Source organism: Indicator indicator, chromosome 2 (genome assembly GCF_027791375.1).
Source record: "Indicator indicator isolate 239-I01 chromosome 2, UM_Iind_1.1, whole genome shotgun sequence".
In the NCBI taxonomy this organism is placed as follows: Eukaryota; Metazoa; Chordata; class Aves; order Piciformes; family Indicatoridae; genus Indicator; species Indicator indicator.
The window spans coordinates 3,573,116-3,596,722 of NC_072011.1; the positions used below are offsets into that span (position 1 = coordinate 3,573,116).

At 40.5% G+C, this 23,607-nt stretch overlaps 1 protein-coding gene across 1 annotated transcript; it reads right to left on the reverse strand.

Annotated features, from left to right (window-relative positions):
- Nucleotides 1-1,018: 1,018 nt before the first annotated feature.
- LCA5 (lebercilin LCA5) lies at nt 1,019-19,138 on the reverse strand. The gene is made up of 7 exons (XM_054399167.1): nt 18,940-19,138; nt 14,165-14,694; nt 11,221-11,358; nt 9,290-9,386; nt 6,936-7,081; nt 4,488-4,626; nt 1,019-1,824 (listed from the first exon to the last, which is right to left on the reverse strand). The coding sequence occupies exons 1-7, from the start codon at nt 19,136-19,138 to the stop codon at nt 1,019-1,021; spliced, it is 2,055 nt and encodes a 684-aa protein (XP_054255142.1).
- Between the last annotated feature and the right edge of the window lie 4,469 nt (nt 19,139-23,607).

Genomic DNA, 23,607 nt, shown 5'->3' on the forward strand with positions numbered 1-23,607 from the left:
AAGGTAAGACAACTGCAGTGTAAACTATTCTCTTTCTACATGAGCCTTTGTGCTAGGTATGGCTCTTCTATCCATTTCATGACACTGATGTTACACATGCCTTCTCTTGCCACAGTTAAGAGGCTCTTGAAATGCCTGAGAAAGGAAATATCTGAGGCCTAGAAGAAATTCTCCATATCAAAAGCACTGTACTGTCAGCAGCCTACAGGTAAAAAAAAAAAATCCCAACACTTCTGAAGCTGGCCTGCCAGAGATGCCCTTCTAGCAGCCCAAGTCCCAAGGCTGCCACATAAAATCTTGCCACCTTTCTTAGCCAACTCACTCTGCAATAAATAAATGTTCCCTTGGGAGGGTGCCATTTTACTTACCACACCATCACACACCAGTAAGTCACAACCATTTAGAGTGATGGAAAGAGAGACAAGAGTGAGAACAACCTAAGGGCAGCAGTGAGAGTGAGAGAAGAATGAGGGGGAAGAGAGTGAGAGCACAAGAGAGTGAGAGGGAGCATGAAGGGTGTGAGAGAGAGCACAGGTAAGGACACAACTGAGTGCAAGTCCTCCCCCTCCTGTGGCATCCTTACCAGCTCTGTGCTTACCAAGCCTCTGGGGCCCCAAGCCACAGCTGCACAAGCCAGATGGTGCCACATGGCAACAGTGACAGTCCATCTTGAGCACAAGTCAGGGCAAATGTGTCTTCTCCAACTGACCAGCCAGCACCTACCTCATCTAGCAAAGTCCTTCAGGACACCTTCTCTGTCTTTCTACCAACAGAGTCACTGCCACATCTGCAAGGTCTGTGTTTGGACATTCCATTTCAGAAGAGATTCCCTGCATACACGTTAGGCTGCTCTATCAAAGTGCATCTTTCTTCTTTACATAAACTCATTTATGCAGATGATTCCTTCATAAGGCTTTACAACACATCTGAACACATCCTCTAATAAATATTACAGGAAAAAACAGGTAGGTGGGTTTTTTTTTTTCAGTATTTACATAGGAACCATATAAAAATATGATCATTTGAGGATTACTTCTTCAATTTCATCTTCTAAAGAACCAAGGGTCTTCACTCCTAGCTTGGTTGTAGTGTGTTGCATGCGGTGCCTGTGTAGGTTCCTTCCTTCACCAAGAAGCTCATTGTCTTCTTTCACTTTGACATTGCTGGTTTTATTGGCAAAAATGGTATCACCTGAGTTCCAATCTAGGTCAAAAGGTGCTGGATTGTTAGTTTTAGAAAGAAGGATGGCACTGGCACTGCTTCCAAAGAGCTGCTCCATTAAATTGGACTTTTTTTCCTTCTTGCTATTGAATTCTGCATTTTCCTTAACGTTTTCTTCTAAGTTGTCACTTTTCTGAGTGAGCCAGCTGGGTCTCCCTGACCCCTTCCCAAAGGAAGGTACATAACTACCAAATGTTAACTCACTGCTTAAATCTGAGGTCCTCACACTTCGTTGCTTCTGCCCTTGTGCTCTTGAAGCCTCATCCTGACTCTCATCTACAGGAAATCCATTAGTAACCTTCCCAGGAGTATCAAAGAATTGATTAGTTTTCTCTTTTTTCTCCAGGGAATCAGATTTCCTTGCTGTATTTATGTGTGGTGCTGGGGAAGGAGGTTTCATGTTTGTTGCATTTTGAGTTTCTCTGTCAATTTCTTGCATTTTGGCAAGCAGGAACTCTCTTTTTCGCCGCTCTTCCAGCATTTCAGTGCTTGCTTTCTCTACTCCAGGTTTGTGGATTTCTGTCTCCATCTTTGTTTTCTCTTCTTTATCCAGTAGGAAGCTGCTTTCTTTTTTCATTTTGACATATTCTTCCCTTTCTGGCTCTGAAGGAAAGGTTCAGAATTATTATTTAAGATGTTTTAGTGTTAAAAATTACTTTAAAAAAAGAAAGAAGCTCATTTTGAAAATAATGCAAGCCAAAGCCATTGGGTTTTTAACAAGCTCCTGTAGGCATGACCTGGTTTTCTTACTGCAAAAAGAAAGCCTTCCAAAACTACAACTACATTCACACTAGGTCAAGGGAGGTGATTCTCCCCCCCTACTCAGCTCTGGTGAGACCCCACCTGGAGTACTGCATCCAGTTCTGGAGCCTCTACTACAAGAGGGACATGGACATGCTGGAAGGTGTCCAGAGAAGGGCCACCAGGATGAGCAGAGGGCTGGAGCTGCTCTCCTGTGAGGACAGACTGAAAGAGTTGGGGCTGTTCAGTCTGGAGAAGAGAAGGCTCCCAGGAGACCTGATTGTGGCCTTCCAGTATCTGAAGGGGGCTACAAGAAAGCTGGGGAGGGACTTTTTAGGGTGTCAGGGAGTGATAGGACTGGGGGAAATGGAATGAAGCTGGACGTGAGGAAGAAGTTCTTCCCATGAGAGTGGTGAGAGCCTGGAATGGGTTGTCCAGGGAGGTGGCTGAGGTCCCAGCCCTGGAGGTGTTTAAGGCCAGGCTGGATGAGGCTCTGGCCAGCATGATCTAGTGTGAGGTGTCCCTGCCCATGGCAGGGGGTTGGAACTGGATGATCCTTGTGGTCCCTTCCAACCCTGACTAATTCTATGATTCTATGATTCTACACCAAGTCCTCTGCTAAGATATAGAAGCCCACTGACATCTTCCAGAGGGATTAGGACATTGTCCATGTTTTATAATTTCCAGAAGCATTTCCTTTTTGCCACCTGCTTTTCCATTTCCTGGGTTTGAATGAAAATTAATGCAACATCATTGATTTTAATAGTTCTGACTTGCATGGCATTTTTCTTTGTCAGCACCACTGACACTAGAACAGTTCTGGGATATTTATTTGGGGCTTTTCTCTTTTTTTTTCCATAAAGGGAATTACTGCTGAAGCTCTCAGGCCACAAAGTCATAGGGGTCACTACTGGTTTCAAGTAGTATGTTATTTACAATACACATACAGAAAACACCTTTACATGAGTGTCCTGAACACACTGACAGTGCTCATGCAAATACCAAATGACAGTTTGCACACTTACAAAGGGACACCAAAGTTGCAATAGAGAGAGCCTGAAAACACTTCTGTGTACAAGAAAAAGGAGGCTCCTCCAATATTTCTCTCTTCAAAGTATTTTTCTACCAAGAAAGTTGACTGACCACCTGGCCCCTTCAATGCACTGGTGCTGCCCTTTGAATACTTTGTGCAAATTTCTAGCTGATGTTCTCACAAAGTTCCAAGTTCTCTGTTGTACTTCAGATGAAGCCTACATAAGAAACTGCAACAGCTCAGTTAACATATTTATTTTATCTGCATAGCAAGTTCAGTGAGGAGCTACCTTTCTGTCTGGAAGGTGGGGAAAACCTCAGCTTATACTGCAAGGTGGGATCTGGGGTTGTTTAGCCTGGAGAAGAGGAGGCTCAGGGGAGACCTTATTGCTCTCTACAGCTACCAGAAAGGAGGTTGTAGCCATGTGGGGGTTGGGCTGTTCTCCCAGGCAACCAGCAACAGAACAAGAGGACACAGTCTCAAGCTGTGCAGGGGGAACTTTAGGCTCCAGGTGAGGAGAAAGTTCTTCCCAGAAAGAGAGATTGGCCATTGGAATGTGCTGCCCAAGGAGGTGGTGGAGTCACTGTCCCTGGAGGTGTTCAAAAAAAGCTTGGATCCATGGGTTAGTTGTCAGGAGATGTTAGGTGTTAGGTAATAGGTTGGACTTGATGATCTCTGAGGTCTTTTCCAACCTGGTTGATTCTGTGATTCTGTTATGCTGTGGGTAAGGGAGGTCAAATTACCCTACTTGGAGACGCAACAGAGCAGGCTCTTGGCTTATGTAAGTTGTGCACTGCTGCCAGTGGAGGTGGAAGATTTACACAGAATTTTGCTCTGAAAGCAGCTGCAGACTTTTAGAATTTCTCCTTGCCATCTAGAATAATTGTTACTGCTCATTAACTCTCATCACTGAAAGAGTATTTTAACACCTCAGGATGCAGTCCATCTGAAATACTTTAGATTAAGACGTCGTGCAAACCAAATGATTTACAAAACCCCCATACAATATAAAAATATAACAATGGAAACACACTTTTCAAACAGCCACCCAAATGATTCAGATAACCACAAGAGAAAACAAACCAATGATAAAAGGGAAGTACTGAAAAAACAGGCCATTGATTGTAGATTTGTTTTGCGATAGTAAGAACTTACTGCTCACCTCAATAAAATCTAGCAAGCCTGAGATAACATCAGCATTTACCTGCTATGTCATCCTTGTTTTGTAAAGCAAAACCTCTCAGGCTTCAATATTTTTTGGTGGACAGCATTTTTTTGCTGCTGCAAGCTTAATCACAGCTGAGTAGAGGGCCCAGATTATTCTATATCCCGGATTTCTTTCTGATTCTCTTTGCATAATACAACTGAAAATAATTTTCCACTGTACTGATCTCTGCAAAATAAATTTTGCTCTTCTCACAAGAAGCCATCAGCCTCACTTGATTAGTATTCCATGGAGCATCTTTCAGCCTTCAGCTGCCCCTTCCCTTACCGTCAGGAAGTTTTTGAACTCTCTCCTCTAAAGCCTGAATTTCGTGAAAACGTTTCAGCTTCTCTTGCCTTTCCCTGTCTTCATCTTGTCTTGTAAGCTCTGCTTGCTCTTTCCATCCTTTGTCTTGAGTTTCTTTTTCCTGAAATTAATACAAAATGGGGAACTGATGGGAAAAAAACATAATCAACAAACCAACCAAGCAAAATCCAGTGAATTTCTAGGTAATTCTGCAATTACAGTCTTAATGCTGAGCATAAAAAAAAAAAAAATGAGCAAGTTAAACAGAGCAAACCAGCTTTGACAATCCAGGGGTTTGGCCTTAAAAATCTTGTCACCTCTAGCATAGTTTCATGCACCTGAAACAAAGAATAGACCATCAACTCTATTCTGTATCACACATTTCTGGAAATGTGCAGCTCCAGTATCATAAAGCAAAATTACCCCTGTGTTAGAGGAGTTCTCTTTAGAAGTCAGAAGTTGTCTTTTTTCAAGGACTTCAACAGAAGGCCAGACCCCACCACCTTACTTTTAACAAGCAAGCAATTTGTTATCCTCTACTGTCACAATTTTATTTATTTTTTAACACAAGTAGGTTGTAAATTGAGACAATTTCCCAGCAGTACTTCAAAGTAATGGAGTATTTAGCAAACAGTAAAAGTGAAAGGTTTACACTTGGCTGAAAAATTCAGCTAGTGAGTGAGCAGGCACACTTATAAGGAAGGAACCTGCAGAAAAGATTTTAATGTCAGCAGGAGCACTTAGGGTACTCCACACAGGAATGCATCCAGGGAGGTTTGGAAAGTCTCCAGAGAAGGAGACTCCACAACCCTCCTGGGCAGCCTGTTCCAGGGCTCTGTCACCCTCACTGTAAAGAAATTTCTCCTCATGTTGAGCTGAAATCTTCTGTGTTCTAGTTTGAACCCATTGTTCCTTGTCTTATCAGTGTGCACCACCCAAAAGAGCCTGGCCCCCTCCACTTGACACCCACCCCTCAGCTATTGAGAGACATTGATCAGATCTTCTCTCAGCCTTCTCTTCTCCACACTAAACAGCCCCAGGGCTCTCCCCTATCTCTTCATAGGGGAGATGCTCACATCCCCTGATCATCCTTGTGGCTCTCTGTTGGATTGTCTCCATGATGAAAGCACAGCCTAGTCAAACCTTATTTATGGTACTTAACAGCAACAGCCATATACACAAATGAGAGAGGATTGTAGCTGGACTCCAAGAGATGCATTCATACCAATTGTGTGGTCTGCAGCTCACACACCAGCAAGAATGCATGCATGAAACTACATCCATACTTACAGCAAGGATTTAGAAAGAGACAATATAGCAATGAAAAAAAAAATAACATATGAAAAAGCTTCCGTCCTATTAGGAAGCCAGTCAGGACTAGCTTCCAAGAGGGTTAAAAAAAAACGGGGGGGGGGAAAGAGGGGAAAAGAAAAAAGGAGGGGGAAAAAGGGAGGGGAAAAAAATGGAAGAAAAAAGGGAAAAAAAAGGAGGGAAAAAAAAGGAGGGGGAAAAAGGAGGAAAAAAAAGAAGGAAAAAACAAGGTGGGAAAAAAAAGGTGGGGGAAAAAAGAAGGCAAAAAAGGAGGGGGGGGAAAGGGGAGAAAAAGGAAACAAAGGGGAAAGAAGGGGAAAAAAGAGAGGGGAAGGGGGGTAGGAAGGGGAGAGCAAGGAAAGGGGAAAAAAAGGAGGAAAATAAAAATGGAGGAAAAAGCTTCAGTCTTATCAGGAAGACAGTCAGGACCATCCTCAGAGCATTATTTCTGACAAATAGTCCTAACCTGGTGTAATCAGAACTAGAATTTGTGTCGTTCTGATTTGTAATAGTTTCCAAATCTCTTTGGCTGAGGTCACAGAAGTATTGGCAATACTTCTAGTGCTGCTATTTTATAATTAAAAGGGAAATGGAAAAACAAACCAACCAACCAAACAAAAAAGTCAATCCCAAACATATTCACAAAGCTGGAAAAAGGACAGAAGAAATACCAGCACTGTGACAATAAAAGGAAGTGTTAGATTTATGCATTGTGAAACGAATCTGGAAAGCAAGAGAAACCATAACTAAGACCAAAGCAAAAAGAGAGACAAAGGCAGCCCAGCAGTGTTACAATAGATTGCTCAAATAAGCATTAGAAATGAAGAAAAGGGGAGAAAACCAAAATGAAGACTTGAAAACCTCAAAGAAATGCCAGAGGAAGAAAGAGAAACAAATTGAGCTAAAGGTTATCAGTGAAACACAGAATATGATGAGCTAAGTGTCACAAAAATGGAGTATGGTGTTTCTCTAAAAGATCTGAATGCTCTGTAAGTTATATTTTTTATGTATTTATATTTGTATATTTACACATAATTTCTAAAATAGAAGCTCTGCATGAAAGATTCAATTTGATAGGCAAGTTAACTGGAGCAAGTCTCAAATTGGTATGGAACTCACTGTTTTAGGAAGAATCAGTTCTTTCTTGTTTACTGTGTCACCACTGCCAAGTTCTGATTCTGGAACAAACTCTACTGGTGAGAAGTATCCACTGGTCTGTACACCTTTTGTGAGCAGTGATCCTTTTTTAGTGTTTTGGTGGTTGGCTGTAGAAAAGACAAAGTAATTAAATCATATTTTCACTTGAAAATAGAACTCTGTATACCTGTATCTCAATTTGAATGATTTGCAGCAAACATTAAAAGGCTGTGTTGGAGCCAATGAAAGTGGAAAGTGTTGACAAGTTTCACACAAGTGTTACCATCATCTGTAAATGCTAATTAAAAAATAAATGCATGCAAAAAAAAAAAATCAAACCAAACACCTTAAAGCTACCTATAAAATCATTTCAGCATGTTGAGTATTTGTTTATAAATCCCCACAAAATATCTTGCTCATCTTACTGCTTGTTATGGAAGCTATGGGTAGAGAAGTAAACTAAAAAAAAAACCCAAACTTGTTTGCATCTTTGAAACATATAAACTTAACTCTATGGAATGATATGTTAAAAAATCTGAACCTAAAATGGAATAATAGAGGATCTATAATGAAATGTGTCAGGTAGTGATAGGACTATTGGGAATGGATCCAAACTAGAGGGAGGGGAGATTTAGATTGGATGTTAGGAGGAAGCTCCTCACCATGAGGGTGGTGAGACACTGGAAGAGGTTGCCCAGGGAGGTGGTGGAGGCCCCATGTCTGGAGGTTTTTAAGGCCAGGCTGGATGTGGCTCTGGGCAATCTGATCTAGTGGAAGGTGTCCCTGCCCATGGCAGGGTGGTTGGAACTGGATGATCCTTGAGGTCCCTTCCAACCCTGACAATTCTGTGATTTTGTGAAATGAACAGTGAATTGTTTGAAACACTGGCATGAAGTCACAGAACTAACCAGGTTGGAAAAGACCTCAGAGATCATCAAGTCTAACCTATCACCCAACACCATCTAATCAACTAAACCATGGCACTAAGTGTCTCACATCCAGTCTCTTTTTAAACACCTCCAGGGAAGGTGACTCCACCACCTCCCTGGGCAGCACATCCCAATGGCCAATCTTTCTTTCTGGGATGAATTTCTTTCTAAGCTCAAGCTTAAACTTCCCCCACACACACAGCTTGAGACTGTGTCCTCTTCTTCTGTTGCTGGGTGCCTGGGAGAAGAGACCAACCCCCACCTGGCTACAACCTCCCTTCAGGTAGTTGTAGACAGCAATGAGGTCTCCCCTGAGCCTCCTCTTCTCCAGGCTAAACACCCCCAGCTCCCTCAGCCTCTCCTCACAGGGCTGTGCTCCAGACCCCTCAGCAGCCTTATTGCCCTTTTCTGCATCTCAACTTCTTTCTTAATTGAGGGGCCCAGACTATTTAAAGTGGTCCCACAAATTCCTGCTTCTTCTGACAAGTAGAGTCTACTGATCCAGTGAAAATAGAACAGTCCAAGCACACACATACTTATGTGGGTATCATAAGGCTTGAGCCTGCCTTGTCACACCAGAAGAAACCACTGCACTCATGCTTTTAGAGGATTATGTTCTGGGGCATATGTACTCTTTGAGGTAAAAGGAAGAGTGCAGCTCATCTGAGAGACTAAATTTGAATGAGTGAAAAGTAAATAAAATTCTTCACCAAAATATTCATAGCAGTCAAGTTACTTATTTATAAAGCCTCTGTAATTTATTGTCATGTAGACATTATCTATAATTAACTAGAGAAGTTAACTAAAGACTCTTCCTCATGTCCTTCACCTCAAGGTGGCCTACAAGAAAGGTGGGAAGGGACTTCTTACAAGGGCATGGAGTGATAGGATGAGAGGCAATGGATTGAAGCTGGTAGAGGGCAGATTTAGACTGGAGAATAGGAAGAAATTCTTTACAGTGAGTGTGGTGAGACACTGGAACAGGTTGCCCAGGGAGGTCGTGGATGCCCCCCTCCCTGGAGGTGTTCAAGGCCAGGTTGGATGAGGTCTTGAGCAACTTGGGCTAGTGGGAGGTGCCCCTGACCATAACAGTGGGGGCTGGAACTGGATGATCTTTAAGGTCCCTCCCCACACAAACCATCTTAAGAATCTATGAATCCACGGTCTGAAAGGAGTTAAGAATGCTGCGTGCTGAGTTCTCAGTGTTGGTTCAGGTGGCAGGTACAGAACAGTCAACCAACCAACCTGCTCTTAGGTGTAACTATTACTGTGCTTAAAGTGCAAAGAAGTAAACATTCTGGAACAAGCAGCAGCAGAGTCAAACAATACATAGAGATATAAATCAAGCAGAGCAATTTAAAAGCGGTGCTAATAATTTTTCTGCCTTTGTGGCTTTATAGAAATTACCTTTTTTTCTCTGCATAATATTTGTGTCTTTTTGTGGTGATAGCTTCAACATACGATTAGCATAGATATTTTTTGCTTCAAGTTCTCTTTCTTTTTCCTGTGAATGAAATAAAACCACGAGTTACCAATATTTCATGTATTGGTCCTTAGCAAAGCTGTAAATGAAATGAAAAATACATGTTTTCAATGAGGCAATCAACAGTTACATCTGATGTTGGAAGGAGAACAATCCTATTACTAACTTTGCTTATGCTGTAAGAAAGCAGATTGAACTTCCCTCTAAAAAAAAGAATCCCATTAGAGAAATATTCTGGAAAAAAAATAGTAGGGAAAAAAAGGAGGGGGGAAAAGGATGGAAAAAAGGATGGAAAAAAAGGAGGAAAAAAGGAGGAAAAAAGGAGGGGAAAAAGAGAAAAAAGGAGAAAAAAGGGAGAAAAAGGAGAGAAAAAAGAGGAAAAGAAGGAGAAAAAAAGGAGGGAAAAAGGGGAAAAAAGGAGGGAAAAGGGATGAAAAAAGGAGGGAAAAAGGAGGAAAAAATGAAGGGGGAAAAGGAGGGAAAAAAGGAGTAAAACATGAGGGGAAAAAAGGAGGGGAAAAAGGAGAAAAAAAGGAGGAAAAGAAGGAGGAAAAGAAGGAGAAATAAGGAGGAAAAGAAGGAGGAAAAAAGTATAAATAAAGGATGAAAAGAAGGAGAAAAAAGGAGGAAAAGAAGGAGGAAAAAAGTATAAAAAAAGGAGGAAAAGAAGGAGGAAAAAAATGGAGGGAAAAAAGGAGAAAAAATGAGGGGAAAAGGATGAAAAAAGGAGGAAAAAAGGAAGAAAAAATGAGGGGAAAAGAAGGAGAAAAAAAGGATGAATAAAAAGAAAAAGAAGGAGAAAAGAACGAAGAAAAAAAGGAGGAAAAAAGGAGAAAAAATGAGGGGGGAAAAGGAGGGAAAAAAGGAGGAAAAATGAAAGGAAAAAGGGAGGGGAAAAAGGAGAAAAAAAGGAGGAAAAGAAGGAAAAAAAAAGAAGAAGAATAAAAAGGAGGAAAAAATGAGGGAAAAAAAGGAGGAAAAAAAGGGAGAAAAAAAAGGAGAGGTAGAGACAAAAATCTTTCCTGACGTTAACTGAATAAAATACAGAAATTAACAGTGAGTAATTAAAAAAAAAATCACCTGCTAATGAAAATATTTCCAAAACATTCAACTCTCCACTAAGAAATGAGGCTGAAAACACTCCCTCTAAACAAGTACATTTTGGAGTTGCTAACATTACTGCTGCTTGCTTGACGGCTGTGAGGCGATCAACTGCTGCATCTCCATTATTTAAATATGTTTGGGACTTGGGGTTTCAAGGAAATTCTCCTAGAGACTAAGTATTTTAGTTCAAGTCTTATATAACTATTATTGTGGATTTTTTTCTCCTAAAGATAAACTGACTGGGTAGAACATCGTATTTTAAATCCTTCAATACAAAATTTAGGGTGGGTGGATGGATATCACAAAAACCCCTTTGCACAAATTTACTGACACATGTGGATATCACAAATACAGGACATTAATCTTTACCCAATTCTACTGTAAAGCCAAGTCCATTAGTAACATAAAGTACTGCAGATACCTGCAGATCTAATTTTCAACTCAAGCCTTCTAACCTCAATTTTCCAGTAGATGTTGTGGTTTAATTGCAGTGTTTGGCTATATGCTTGCTCTTGCTTTTCTTAACTCTTGCTAACAATAATGATTAACACAGAGACATTCCCATTATAAACACCAGGGTCAGGGCACAGAACATTTCAATTTAAAGCAGGAAAAGAACTCACATGTGGTATATAATTAAGCACACAGCAGAGAGTGCAGTCACTGGTAAGCTATTCAAACCAGATTACAGATACTTCCAAAGATAAAATGCCACAACACGGTCAGCAGCTTGTACTGCTTCACATTTTACCTTCAGCTTCTGGTTTAGTTCATGAAGCTTGTCCTGGAGAACTCTGTTTTCTTCTTGAGCTTCATATATCTTTTTTTTCTTGGACTGCAACTCTCTTTGAAAACTGCTACCACTTAATTCAAGATTTTTTTCCAGATCCTTCAATAAAAACAGAGTAATATTTTTTTAATAACTGAAGTACTTTTTTAATAGTCAAATTACATAAATAAAATTACACTAAACCTGTGTCTTGCATTCAGATATCTGCTCCACTATTGCTGTAACACTGAATACATTTAAAACCTTAATCCTAACTTTGAGGGGGCAGAGAGAGCACCTGCAGATGCTGCAGCTCAGCCTTCTGGAGTATTGAGAGGTGGTTTGAGGACATAATGGGTACACACACAGCTTTCTGTAAGGCTTTTGTCACAATGGAGCTCCAGATCTCTAAGAAAATTCTCAACATTTCTGTTAAGAAACAGAATACCTCCCTGAAAGTGCAGGTTTAGAAAGAAGAAATTAAATCATTTTTAACCTTTATAATCTTTCTACCAGAACCAAATTTGTAGTAGTGATTTATTTTGCATACCTTCATCTTGCAATAGCTATTTTAAGTAAACCTTTAACGATAAGTGGAGAAAAACAAAAGTAGAAGAAAAAAATCATAGTCTAAAAAGTAAGGAAATTTACTTGCCCTTGTGGGCAAGAGAGCCAACAGGATCCTGGGGTGCAGCAAGAGAAGTGTGGCCAGCAGGGCTAGGGAGGTTCTTCTCCCACTCTACTCTGCCCTGCTCAGACCACACCTGGAATATTGTGTCCAGTTTTGGGCTCCCCAGTTCAAGAATGACAGAGACCTGCTGGAGAGAGTCCAATGGAGAGCCATGAGGATGCTTAGGGGACTTGAGCGTCTGCCCTATGAAGAGAGACTGAGAGCCCTGGGGCTGTTTAGTCTGGAGAAGAGAAGGCTGAGAGGGGATCTGATCAATGTCTATCAATATCTGAGGGGTAGGTATCAAGGGTAGGGGGCCAGGCTCTTTTGGGTGTTGCACAGCAATAAGACAAGGAGCAATAGGTACAAGCTTGAACATAGAAGGTTTCAGCTCAACATGAGGAGAAATTTCTTTCCAGTGAGGGTGACAGAGCCCTGGAACAGGCTGCCCAGAGAGGTTGTGGAGTCTCCTTCTCTGGAGAGTTTCCAAATCCACCTGTATGCATTCCTGTGCAGAGTCCCCTGGGTGATGCTGCTTTAGCAGGGGAGCTGGACTCGATCCCTGGAGATCCCTTCCAACCTCTAACATTCTATGATTCTATGAAATGCTGAAACACCTGATGATAAAACAACAGATGCCAGATGATGTCATTACAGGGTGAGGTGATTTATGAGTAACTCAGTACTTCATATCTTGCTATATTGGGATTTATTTTCTGAAAGCTTATTTTCCAGCTTAATCCTTTGGATTTCCAGATCTGTTTATCTGTGTAATGAAATTTAGGCTTAATTGCTAATATAGACACCGAACTTTACTAGCATTTTAATGACCAACATAATTTCAGCTTAAAATAGCATTGCCTACAGCTCCCAACAGTTTAACAGTGCTAACAGTTATTTTGAAATGAGTTTTGAGACACGTTTACGGTGTAGACAAATTTAGATTAAGTTTGCAAAAATGTAAACATCTTTCCTGTACAAAATAAAAATATATTGTACAAAAGTGTTGAAATGGATCCCCACAAAATGTTCTAAAGATAATTTTAGGAGTAATAGCACTTAATATTAATAATTAGTTATTATTAATACTAATAATTAATAACTAATGCTAACAATTAGTGTTAATAATAATTCATATTAATACTAATAATTGTTTTAATGCTGTCATGGTGTTCAGCTCAGCTCCCAGATGTTAGAATCGTGGACAAGCAAACTCTGCATGAATGCAGCCCACAGAACTGAAAAAGAATGACTATTATATAGATAAAATTATGTATATAGAAATAATTATATATAGAATATAGAGATATAGATATAGACATATATCAATATAATTATAATTATACCTATATAATTATAATTATATCTATTATATAGATATAATGATATTATATCTATATAATATTCTATATCTATATAATAATCTATGTAATTATATCTATATAATAGTAATTCTTTTTCATATATAGATATAATATAGATATATTGTATATAACTATATTATATATCTCTCATATATATCTATACTACATCTCTCTCTTTTATATATCTCTCTCTAAATTATCTCTCTCTCCCATCTATATATAATCTAGATATATATCTCCATATTTCATATCTCTCCTAGTCATTTCATATATCTAATATATATATATATTTTAGTATTTTAATATACAGATCCCTAAATACCTAGAAAATGTTTAACAAATGCATCCCCTCCAAGAGGATAAATTAGATGGCATAAACCTGTATTATAGCTGCATGCATTTCTGAAATTTTATTACTAGTTGTAAAAACACAGAAAAGCACAAGTCCACAGCATGTATTCTGTCAAAACAGAATTCATTTATAAACAGAAATTTATCAAGTAAGTATGTAATTATGTCATTACTTTGGAAATAATTTAATTGACACTACTGATGTGCAAAATACTACTACTACTACTACTACTACTACTACTACTACTACTACTACTACTACTAATTTAGTCATTAGTAATAAAATAATAATTTTTTAATGATTAGTAATAAACATAAATAATAAGCATAATAAGTAAATAAGAAAAATAAATAACAATAAGTAATAATAAATGATAATATTAATAATAATAATAGTAGTAATAATGATAGAATAAAAGAAAAAATAATTATTTTTTATTTTCTATTTGCTTCACAACTATGTAAAAATCCAACTCTCAAAGCTCATTGTGGTAAGACCTATCTCTTCCAGAATGTCTTTACAAAAAGGAAGTAATCTCACCTTAATTCTTTTTTCACTCTCCTCCAGCCTGCTCTCTGCACAGGCCAGTTTCTTTGCCAGGTCTTCTCTTTCAGCGAGGTGCTTATCTGCAGACAGCTTTTTCAGCTTCTGCAAGACAGTTTTTGTTCTGTAGAGTTCATCTTCCGAATCTTTCAGCCTCCTCTCGGTCAGACGTTCTCTCTCCTGAGATTTTCGCAGGCGCTCCCTCAATATTCTAATCTCATTGTTGTGCCGGGCCAGGAGCTGGGAGATTTCGTTTTCCGTATCTTCAAACTTATTCAAGGCTTTCTCCTGCCGGTGCTGAAGCCTCTTCAGTGCCCTGTTTTCCTTCTGCAGCTCATCGAGTTTGATGTGGAGTTCAGTCAGTTCGTTTCGGAGCTCATTGATTTTCAGCAGCCTAGCAGAAAGAACTCTTTTTGTCACAAGATCTATATCTTTGGCAGGAGAATCCCTAGAGAGGCTCTGAGAACGGAAACCCCACCGCGTCCCTTTCTTGCTCGGGGCATATTTGGAACCCAATTTCTTTGTGGCTAAGAGAGAGAGAAAATAATAATAATAATAATAATAATAATAATAATAATAATAATAATAATAATAATAATAATAATAATAATAATAATAATAACAACAATAACAATAATAACAACAACAATAATAACAACAACAATAACAATAATAACAACAACAATTATAACAATAACAATAATAATACAATAACAATAATAACAATATAACTATAACAATAATAACAATATAACAATAACAATAATAATAGCACGTTTACTACGAGACAATGCAGTTTGTCTGTTCAGACATCCTTCTTGCAATAAAAGCTCTGCCTGAAAACCATTTTACAACGCTCAGCAGAGATGGCAGCTTTCAAATCAGGCAATAAAAGGCATACAGATGATAGACTTCTGCTCCTTTTGATTGATAAACCAAACCAACAAACAAAAAAAGGAGATTTATATCTGTGATCCACTGTAAGAGGTAATAGTTGCAGCCATCAACACAGGAGCATTGTGAAAGTAATCGTCTGCAAATCGTATCAGGAATGACAGTCAGATTTTGTTAATGTTTGATGGTGTTTATTAAAATGTTTTACAAATCCTGTGCTCTTAGGCACACAATATTATCAAATCCTTTTAAAATGGCACCAATTAGCTGAGCCTTAGCTAGTTATGCATTATGCAAGATGTAATTCTCTCAGACAAATGCAGTAGTATTTCCAAATCCAGCTGCCATGCTTACAGACAAAACAGCAGATTTCAAAGGCTTAATGCAAAAAAAAAAAAAAAAAAAAAAAAAAAAAAAAAAAGCCTCCAAAGCAAAATTATAAATCCCAGGAAAATTCAGTTCTCCCCTGAATTATTTATTCTTGTATCACAAGTTATTTTCCATGCAGCATCCTTATTTGATTACTAGCATGCATCACTCCCGTTCCCATTTGATATTATTATTTTATTATCATCCCCACTGACAAAAGCTAAACATTTTGTTTCTCAAGCCACACTCAAAGAATGTGGTGGAATATGTTCCACCAAAAATCTCTCTTAAAACAGCTGAACACAGAGAGAGTGCATATTTCATTAAGGTGCAGCAGTGTTGGAGCACAGCAGCCTGAAATTCAGGCTTGAGAGCTGGCAAACTGCACTAGTGCAGGTACCTCTGTACAGACAGTGAGTGTGTGTGACAGCAAACCCTTCTGCCTTCCCCACCTCAGGTTTTCACCATACTCCTATTCTAGAGAGAAAATTTTACAGCAAAAAGTTTACAGTATTTTCTTGCCATTTCCTCTGAACATTTTGCACAATTATTCATTTTCTGTTTGATGCTGATTTTTTCCATGGCTAAGGTAAACAAAAGAAGTGGGTTTGTGTTGTTTTTTTTTATTCCTTTATAAAGAATATTTATGTCATGTTCAGGTGTGAAAAGGTTATCTAACACATGCACTGTAGGAATGAGGCCACTCCTGTCACCAATCAGGGGAATTCCCATCAACCCTAGGATTCCAGCCACTTCAAGGAGTTCTCCACATTTAGGGAAGAAAATTCCAACCCAAGTTTGCCCTTTCAGCTATGTAGCTAAATTGGGGAACAGTATTTTTCAGAAATCATAGAATCTTAGAATTATCAGGGTTGAAAGGGACCTGAAGGATCATCCAGTTCCAAGCCTCCTGCCATGGGCAGGGACACCTCACACTCCAGCAGGTTGCTCACAGCCACATCCAACCTGGCTGCAAAAACCTCCAGGGATGAGGTTTCCACCACCTCCCTGGGCAACCTGTGCCAGTATCTCACCACCCTCATGGGGAAAAACTTCTTCCTAACATCCAATCTGAATTTACCCGTTTCTAGTGTTTTCCTTTCCCCCTAGTCCTATCATTACTTGACACCCTAATAAGTCCCTCCCCAGCGATCTTGTAGCCCCCTTCAGATACTGGAAGGCCACAAGAAGGTCTCCTTGGAGCCTTCTCTTCTCCAGACTGAATAGCCCCAGCTCTCTCAGTCTTTCTCCATAGGAGAGGAGGTCCAGACCTCTGATGATCCTCATGGCCCTTCTCTGGACACGTTCCAGCACGTCCAGATCCTTCTTGGAATAGGGGCTCCAGAACTGGACACAGTGCTCCAGGTGGGGTCTCACCAGAGTGGAGCAGAGGGGGAGAATCACCACCTTTAACCTGCTGGCCACACTTCTCCTGATGCAGCCCAGGCTCTGGTTGGCTTTCTGGGCTGCAAGTGCTCACTGCTGGCTCCTGTTGAGCTTCTCATCCCCCAGCACCCCCAAGTCCTTTTCTTCAGGGCTGCTCTCAAGCCAGTCACTGCCCAACCTATATCAGTGCTTGGGATGCCAGGTGGGAAAGGACCCCAAGGATCGATCTAGACCAACCTTTCTACATAGTAATTTCTTTTAAATGAGATGGCCCAGCACACTGTTAAGAACATGACATTCACAATGCTTTCATGCAATAATTATGTTCAGTTCTGGCTGTGTAATCAAGGACTTAGTCAAGCATTTGCCCCACCCAAAGCAAACAGCACAATGGAACTGCAGTTTTTGCTTCTCAGAAAACGAAACCATGACTGCTAGGGAGAAGATACCACTTCTGAAAACAGAGAAGCTCAGCAGAGACGCTGAGCAGAGCTCAGAGAAGCTCAGTTGCACCAGGGCACCAAGACTGTCAAGGATCTGAAGAGATACAGTCCCTGAGCAACTTCAGTATTTATGGTTAGATTTTTGGCACACTCTAGATAATAATCATAGACTCATAGAATGGTTTGGGTTGGAAGGGTCCTTAAAAGATCATCCAGTTCCTACTCCTCACACAATGGGCAGGGACACGTTCCACTAGACCAGGTTGCTCAAGACCTCATGCAATGTGGCCTTGAACACCGCCAGGGAAGGAGCATCCACGACCTCCCTGGGCAACCTGTTCCAGTGTCTCACTACCATTATTGTAAAGATACTTTCCAATATTCAGTCTAAATCTACCCTCCTCAAATGTTGACCAAATGATTCCAATGGGATCAAGCACTTACAAATGAAATGGGACAGGTGCTTGAGAAAGGCAGGATAAGCTGTGACTTCAGCAGAAAATGTGGGCAATTATTTAGAACAAGGCTGTCAAAGTGTGGGAGAGAGGCTTCACCTCCTTGCATCAGCCCCGAAGCTAGCTAACCATTCTCCCCCTTCTTGTAGGGATGTTCACTTCCCCACAATCTCAAGCTTATGCAGGTGAGGTGTGTGTGAGGAAGCTCAAAGTGGAGCTATTTCATCCCAGAATGAGTATTTTACCCTCAAGGAAGGAGCTGCCAAAACTTTCTTTGGAATTTCCGCATGCACCTACCCTTCACCAAACACATTTCCTCTCTCTTGCCACATCAAGAGGAGCAACTAAGCTAGTGTAAGGCCTTGAGCACAAGTTTTGCGAGAACCAGCTGAGGGAACTGGGGATATTTAGTCTTCAGAAGAGGAGGCTGAGGAGAGACCTCATGATCCTCTATAACTACTTCAAAGGAGTTTGGAGCAAGGTGGGGCTTGGTCTCTTCTCACATGTGACAGCACAAGAGGCAACAGCTTCAAGTTGTGCCAAGCAAGGTTCAGGTTGGATATTAGGAAAAATTTCTTCACAAAAAGAGTTATCAGGCATTGGAAGAGGCTGCCCAGGGAGGTGGTGGAGTCACCATCCCTGGAGGTGTTTAAAAGTTGCATGGATGTGGTGCTGAGGGACATGGATTAGTGGTAATTGTTTAGCAGTAGTGGTGGGATTGTGAGTTTAAGGTGAGCAGCTGGACTTGCTGAGCTGAAAGGTCTCTTCTAACCTCAACAGTTCTATGATTTTATGATTCTTATTTTAATTTTTGTTTTTTAAAAGCACCCAACATTACACTGTAAAGCTGCTAGACTGCCACAAGAGACATCTTTAGGGTATTTTGTCTGAGAAATTTGAACAGTTATCGTTCTTTTACTGACTGCCTTGAGTCCTTGACCTTGAGTCTTTTTGCCTTTGACACGTATCAGTACATAGCAACAAAAGGCTAGTGTAAGAGCCATGTTCACTTGATAAAAAAAACCATGAAGAATTCCAAGAATCCTCCTTATGAAGGAACAAGTTAATTACAGTTTTCAGTGGAGCAGTTACAGTCCACCTGCCATCTGTAGCGTAACTCACACGAACATTATCTACAGATAACTTTCCCATTCATATTTCAGTTTTCAAAGAGAATTAACTCTTGAGTGTAGCCACAAAGCAGCATTTTCTGCTTTCTACCTACCTTGGTAGTGCACAAGGCTGGTTGAAGTTTGTTGCTTGTGGTCTCTCTTTTCTTGGCTTGTGGATGGATAGCTTAGCGTTGGCGACTGGCCAGATGAACGCGATGCATTCTCTTCATCTGAATAGTAAGAGTCACTATTTTTATCCCCATCTGATTTCCTGTCATACTCAGAATCTGGGCTCCTTATTCTTTCTCCCATTTTTCAGATTAAACTGTTTCTCCAGCTTTTTTATTTTTTTCCCTTCTCAAAGTCTGTTCATTTTCACACAAAGAAACTTTCAGTTGCCACAATGGCAGCAGCTGGATTATTTCCTTGGATCGATTTCCATCTTCTTCTCCAAAGCATGAGGTCTTTGCAGTTCAGCTCAGCAAGCAGGAGTTATCATTCAGAATGCATTATTTTTTCCTGTAACAATTTAGAGAGAAGAAAAGAGTGGGAGTGGTTTTGCTGTTTAGTTGAAAAAGGTAAAAATAAACAATAAAAAAGTAAAATTATTCAGGATTATAACCTCATGCCCCATGCTGTGCCACATTAGCCTTATTATTTACCTGATATGTGACAGACATCACCCTAGGAGTGCTACTAGCATGAGAGCCAGTAGTTTGAGGCACCTCATCCCCAAAAGAGAAATCAGAAAATTAACACAGCTAAATCTAGAATCATAGAATCACAGACTGGTCCAGGTTGGAAGGAACCTCCAAAGGTCATCCAGTCCGACCTCCCTGCAGTCAAGCAGGGACATCCCCAACTAGATCAGGTTGCCCAGAGACTTGTCAAGCCTCACCTTGAGTATCTCCAGGGAAGGGGCCATTCTAGTCATGTGAATGAATTGTTAATTTGTCATAGAATCATAGAATTGTTTCAGTTGGAAAAGACCTCTAAGATAATTGAGTCCAACCACCAACCTGAGACCACCATGGACATTAAGCCATGTTCCAAAGTGCCATGGCCACATGTTTCGTATTATCAAAAATATTTAAAGTATGCTCAAATTCTTTTCCTGAAGAGCTTCAACCTGTCACTTGTCTTCTGTTTTGTTTCCCAAATACTTCTTTTCCCTTGTATTTAACCTGGGAGTAATTTCTTATTTACCTGGACAAGCTGGAGAGATGGCCCAGGTAAACCTCATGAGGTTCAACAAGAGGAAGTGCAGGGTTCTGCACCTGGGCTGGAACAAAGCTCACTATCAATACAGGATGGGGGATGAGGTGTTAGAAAATAACCCTGAGGAAAAGGACTTGGGGATGCTGATGGATGAGAAGGTGGACAGCAGCAGGTAGTATGAGTTTGTGGCACAGAAGGCAAATCATTTCCTGGGCTGCATTAAAAGATGTGTTGCCAGCAGATCCAGAGAGGTGATTCTGACACTTTGCTCTGCTGAGACCTCACCTGGAGTACTGTGTGCAGGTCTGGAGCCCTCAATATAGGAAGGAGATGGAGCTGATGGAGAGGGTCCAGAGGAGGGCCACCAAAATGATCAGGGGGTTGGAGCAGCTCTGCTATGAGGACAGGCTGAGGGAGCTGGGGGTGTTCATCCTGGAGGAGGCTCTGGGGAGACCTAATAGCAGCCTGCCAGGACCTGAAGGGGGCTACAGGAAGGCTGGAGAGAGACTGTTTGCAAAGGCCTGCAGGGACAGGACGAGGGACAATGGCTTTAAACTAGAGAAGGGCAGATTGAGATTGGATGTGAGGAAGAAGTTGTGCAGCAGGAGGGTGGTGGAACACTGGAACAGGTTGCCCAGGGAGGCGTTGAGCAGCCTGATCTAGTTGGAGATGTCCTTGCTGACTGTGGGGAGGTCAGACTGGATGACCTTTGGAGGTCCCTTCCAGCCTGGACTACTTTGATTCTATGCCACAGTCTTTGCCCAAGAAACTATTCTCATATCCTACATCTAGTGTTCCATGCCTTCAAGAACTGGCAAGAGCCCACACATTTGTGTCATGTGCTTTATAGAACAATGCAAATGTAGCCTTTTGGGGCTCCTGTATCTGTAAGAGAGACCACACTGCTGGTAAACAATGTATCTGTAGCAGGTATAGAATAATAAAGGCTACTCCTACACCAGGTCTTCTGATGTAAACTCAAAAATCCCCCCATCTCAAAGTAGAATCATCTTACTTTGCATTTTGAAGACGCTTCCCGAGAATATAATGGAGGAAATATACACAAAATCTTCCTCACCTTCTCAGTCAAAAGAATCTTTCCATGCATTTAGGAAGTATTTTATTAACTCTGCTCAGCCTCCCATGTCTTTTGTCTCTCACCACTTCTCACAGCTCTCAAGTTTATTGCACCATCTATCTCACTTCAACTTCAGGAGATCAAGCCTCTGACGGGTGAGTAAATAGGACTTGGCATCAGAGCCCACCCGTTCTGCCTATTGAATGACATAACTCTGCCTCTAAATGGTAAAGCAACTACACACAAAAAAGTTAAGCAGCTTTTATTCAGAAGTCTTCTATACTGCAGGACATACACCAGGTCTGTAAATGAGCAAAATGATTAAGGGAGTGGAACATCTTCCTTAGGAGAAGAGACTGAGGGAGCTGGGGCTCTTTAGCTTGGAGAAGAGGAGACTTGGAGGTGTTTATAAGATGTGCAGGGTGAGTGCCAAGAGGCTGGAGCCAGGCTCTGCTCAGGGATACCCAATGACAGGACAAGGGGCAACGGGTGGAAGTTGAGGCATAGGAAGTTCCATGGAAACATGAGGAAAACTTTGTTCACTGTGAGGTTGACAGAACACAGTAAGAGGCTGCCCAGGGGGGTTGTGGAGCCTCCCGCTCTGGAGGTATTCAAAACCCATCTGGATGTATTCCTGTGTGATCTGCTCTAGGTGATGTTGCTCTGGCAGGGGGGTTGGACTGGATGAGCTTTCGAGGTCACTTCCACCCCCTAACATTCTGTGATCCTGTGGTTTTTCATTATATTATTTCCCCATAAAATAAACTTAGCATGCTTCTCAGCTTTCTACTCCACTGTCTATATGTTTAGAATTGCACAGCCAAGAAAAGAAATGTCAGTTGTCAAGATAGGATTAATTACAAATTCAAGCCTTCTAGCCTAGTTTACTGTTAACACAACTCTATCTCCTGCATCTGGAATCCAGTTGCCTTCATAATCTATACAGAAGGAATCAAAGGAATAAATATTCAAATGGATTTCTAAACTGCCAGTTTTCTGGGAAATTAATACTGATTTTTTTTTTTTGGAAGAGCATCATTTTCTTTACTATGTTTTATAAGTACCTAAATATTTCCAAAGTGGTCCAAGTAAATCGCATGCCCAAAAATTATGCCAGAGAGGATTCTGATGAAACCAAAACTGCTCTGCAAAGCCCAGAAAGAAGACAAGCTATGCTTGAGATCCTTGTCCTAGAAACTGCAAAGCACATGGAAGGTATCAGTTATTGCAAACATATAAATGATCTGTAATGACTCTTTTTTTCTTCTGAGATACTACAGTCAAAGATGTTGCAAAAGTATATACCTAACCATAACTGTGTTATCTTCTCTTAAAGTGCAATGAAGACCCTCAGGCATGCTCATGAGTAGAGAGTTAAGATTATCTAAGAACATTAGAATACAGCAGGATGCATCTTTACTCCCAAACAGCTCCTGTCCTGCCTTCACAAACACCTATGCAGAATGGATGCTATTTTGCTCCTTGACAGGCAAACCATGCCCAAACTGAAGAACAATCAGAGTTTGGAGAACAACCTGTTCTCTAGAGGGTGGTACAACCAAGACTGCATCAATTCTGTCTCCACAAGACAGAATCTCAGGGAATGCAAAAATAAAATAAAATAAAATAAAATAAAATAAAATAAAATAAAATAAAATAAAATAAAATAAAATAAAATAAAATAAAATAAAACCTAATATATTTCTATGAACACACTAAAACAATATAAAGTACAAAAATAGTACTCTGGAGGGCTGTAACACAGGCCTCATGTTATTTCTGTCATCCTGACTGGAAAAAAACATTAAAACTATTAGTTTGCATTTGTAGCCCACACAAAATGTGGTGTTGTCATGGAAGACAAAGGCTAACAAGATGGGCCACACAACTTGTCACTTATCTGAACTCATCTTGGCAGCCTGGAGTCTTCTTTAGCTGCAACAAAATTACTTACCTGCCAGGGAACTTGTCTCACTTGGTTTAACTTTTTCCTTAGCTCTGTGCAATTGTCTAGCACCTCTTGTTACATCTACATAAGCAACAGATAGCAACAACAAATACTTTGTTGAGACCCAACTATCTACAGCCCTTGCAAGGCAGCATAAGGGACTGCAGGCATGGGGTGACTGAAAGCACAAACACAGGACAACACTGGGCCCCTAAGCTGCAAGAGCTCACCTGTGCTCAGCTACTGATCATCAGTGGGATGCAGTCTTGAGAGATGGGTGAACCAGTTTCATGTGCAACATCTAGAACAAAAGAAAAAATACTTAATGTGTAAAACATACACCAGGTAGTAAATTCAGATGTAATGTGGAATCATCAATCCATAATGAGGAGGAGGATAAAGAGCAAGGTGAACAGTGTGTTAATAAGCATATTGAAATGGACCCAAGGAAGAAACCATCACCATCCTCCTCCTGACAGGGAAAGATTTGGGATGCTGATGACTTGCTGTAAAGAATTCCCAGTGGAAGCCAGTCAT